This window comes from Rhamphochromis longiceps, linkage group LG3 (genome assembly GCF_057381845.1).
Source record: "Rhamphochromis longiceps isolate RC_006_pf linkage group LG3, R_longiceps_female_GT1.1, whole genome shotgun sequence".
Lineage (NCBI taxonomy): Eukaryota > Metazoa > Chordata > Actinopteri > Cichliformes > Cichlidae > Rhamphochromis > Rhamphochromis longiceps.
In genome coordinates this window covers 53,541,676-53,543,338 of record NC_140559.1, presented here as the reverse complement: position 1 = coordinate 53,543,338, position 1,663 = coordinate 53,541,676, and the positions used below count along the sequence as shown (strand labels likewise).

The 1,663-nt window shown below is 42.4% G+C and overlaps 1 protein-coding gene across 1 annotated transcript; it reads left to right on the top strand.

The window, feature by feature from the left end:
* Positions 1-304: 304 nt before the first annotated feature.
* Positions 305-1,540, top strand: LOC146675269 (uncharacterized). The gene has a single exon (XM_085402484.1). It carries the CDS (start codon positions 305-307, stop codon positions 1,538-1,540), a length of 1,236 nt encoding a protein of 411 aa, XP_085258610.1.
* Positions 1,541-1,663: the final 123 nt, after the last annotated feature.

Here is a 1,663-nt window from a genome sequence, read left to right as displayed (position 1 = left end):
TGTGACAATTAATTTCTTTATCGGCTGGACTAACCAATAGTCCACAACTAGGAAACACTGAAATTTTAAGTTAAGTTTGAAAACAGTTTAAAAAAAAACACCCCATTCCAAAACGTCTTGTGACAATCTCATTGGAGTGATGATGTCATAGAACGTCATAAGTCCTTTGATGTTTTTCCTTAAATAGGGGTGAGAAACAGCAAGATTTAGTTCGTTTCAGCAGCATCTGTGTTTGCAGCATACAAAACGTTCACCACAGAAACATTTGGAAAGCTCTTCAAAGTCATCGTATAGAAACTCCAACATGTTTCCAAGAAAAAAACAACCAATTCAAAAAGATTACGCCGCCTCTCCTTCCTGGCGTGGCCAGCCAATTTCCCCAAATGGCGTCTCATCCTTCCAAAGGGCATTAGAGGAGAGTAGGAAGGAAAACTACCTTCTCCAGAAAAAAATGCAACAAATTGAAGAAGAAAAACATCAACTGGAGGACAAGTGTAGACGAATGGAAGCCCAAAATAAAGAGCTGGAAGAAAGACAACAGCGCCAGCCGGACATAAACATTATTAATGAGGGCTGGGGAATCAAGTTTGCTCAGGCCCGAGAGCAGATTGTGCACCTCAATAAAGAAAACAGGCAAAAGCGCGCAGAACTAAAAGAAATGACCAACCAGCTCCAAGACAAGAAAACGATGACTGATAAGATACAACGGGATCTCCAACACATGGACCGAAAAAATCGGCTCCTCCAAAGACAGCTCCATGAAGCTGTGGAAGAAAAGAATAAATTCCTCCAACAGAAGGAAGAGCAGGACAAAAAGCAACAAGACATGCAGCACAAACTGAAGAGCATGCAGGAAAAATACCGCATGCTGAAAGAAAGCCTGGATGAAACACTGCGCCAAAATAAAGACCTTCTTCAACAGAAAGAGCAACAACAAAAAAGACTGAAAGAAGGAAAACGCATCGTCCAGGACTTTGAGTCTAAAAATCTAAAACTGCAAGAGTTTTGTAATCAGCTGGAGGACAAAGCAACTAAAGTGGAAGAAGAAAGGGACAAACTGGAGAAACGCTGCTCACAGATGCAGAAAAGGATCGATCAGATAGCGAGAAACAACTCCGAGCTCGTTAAGGGGCGTTTGGTGGAATTCAATAACTTGAAGAGTGAACACACTCAAATGCAGTCACAAAAACAACAAGAAGACAAAATACATGAAGACAAAAATCAAGAAATCAAGAAAAGTAAGAAGCAGTTAGAAGACAAGCACAAAGAGGTCCAACAGAGAAATGCAGACATGCACAAGGACAAGCTGATACAGGAGGAAACATCCAAACAACTCAAAGACAAGCTTGAAGAACAACAAGCAACATTGGAAGAGATGGAACAAAGATGTGAGAAACTTGAAGAAAAAAAACGCAGAAACCATCGACGAGCTGAGAAATCTCATCCTGCAGAAAAAAGCGCTCGTGGAAAAGTGCATGAAAAAAAAGAAAAAATGGTTCCACTTGTTCCAGAGGAGAGACGCTACTGCTTCCTCACCTGATGTAGCCTCGTCTTGCTCCACCTCTGTTAACCCCCCCAGCCAGTCCCGGCAGTTGACTGTCCCCTCCTGAGCCTGGTTCTGCCGGAGGTTTCTGCCCGTTTAAAGGCAGTTTTTCCTCCCCAC

Coding starts and splice junctions, on each gene's coding strand:
- LOC146675269 (XM_085402484.1), top strand. CDS start 305: ATGTTTCCAAGAAAAAAACAACCAATTCAAAAAGATTACGCCGCCTCT.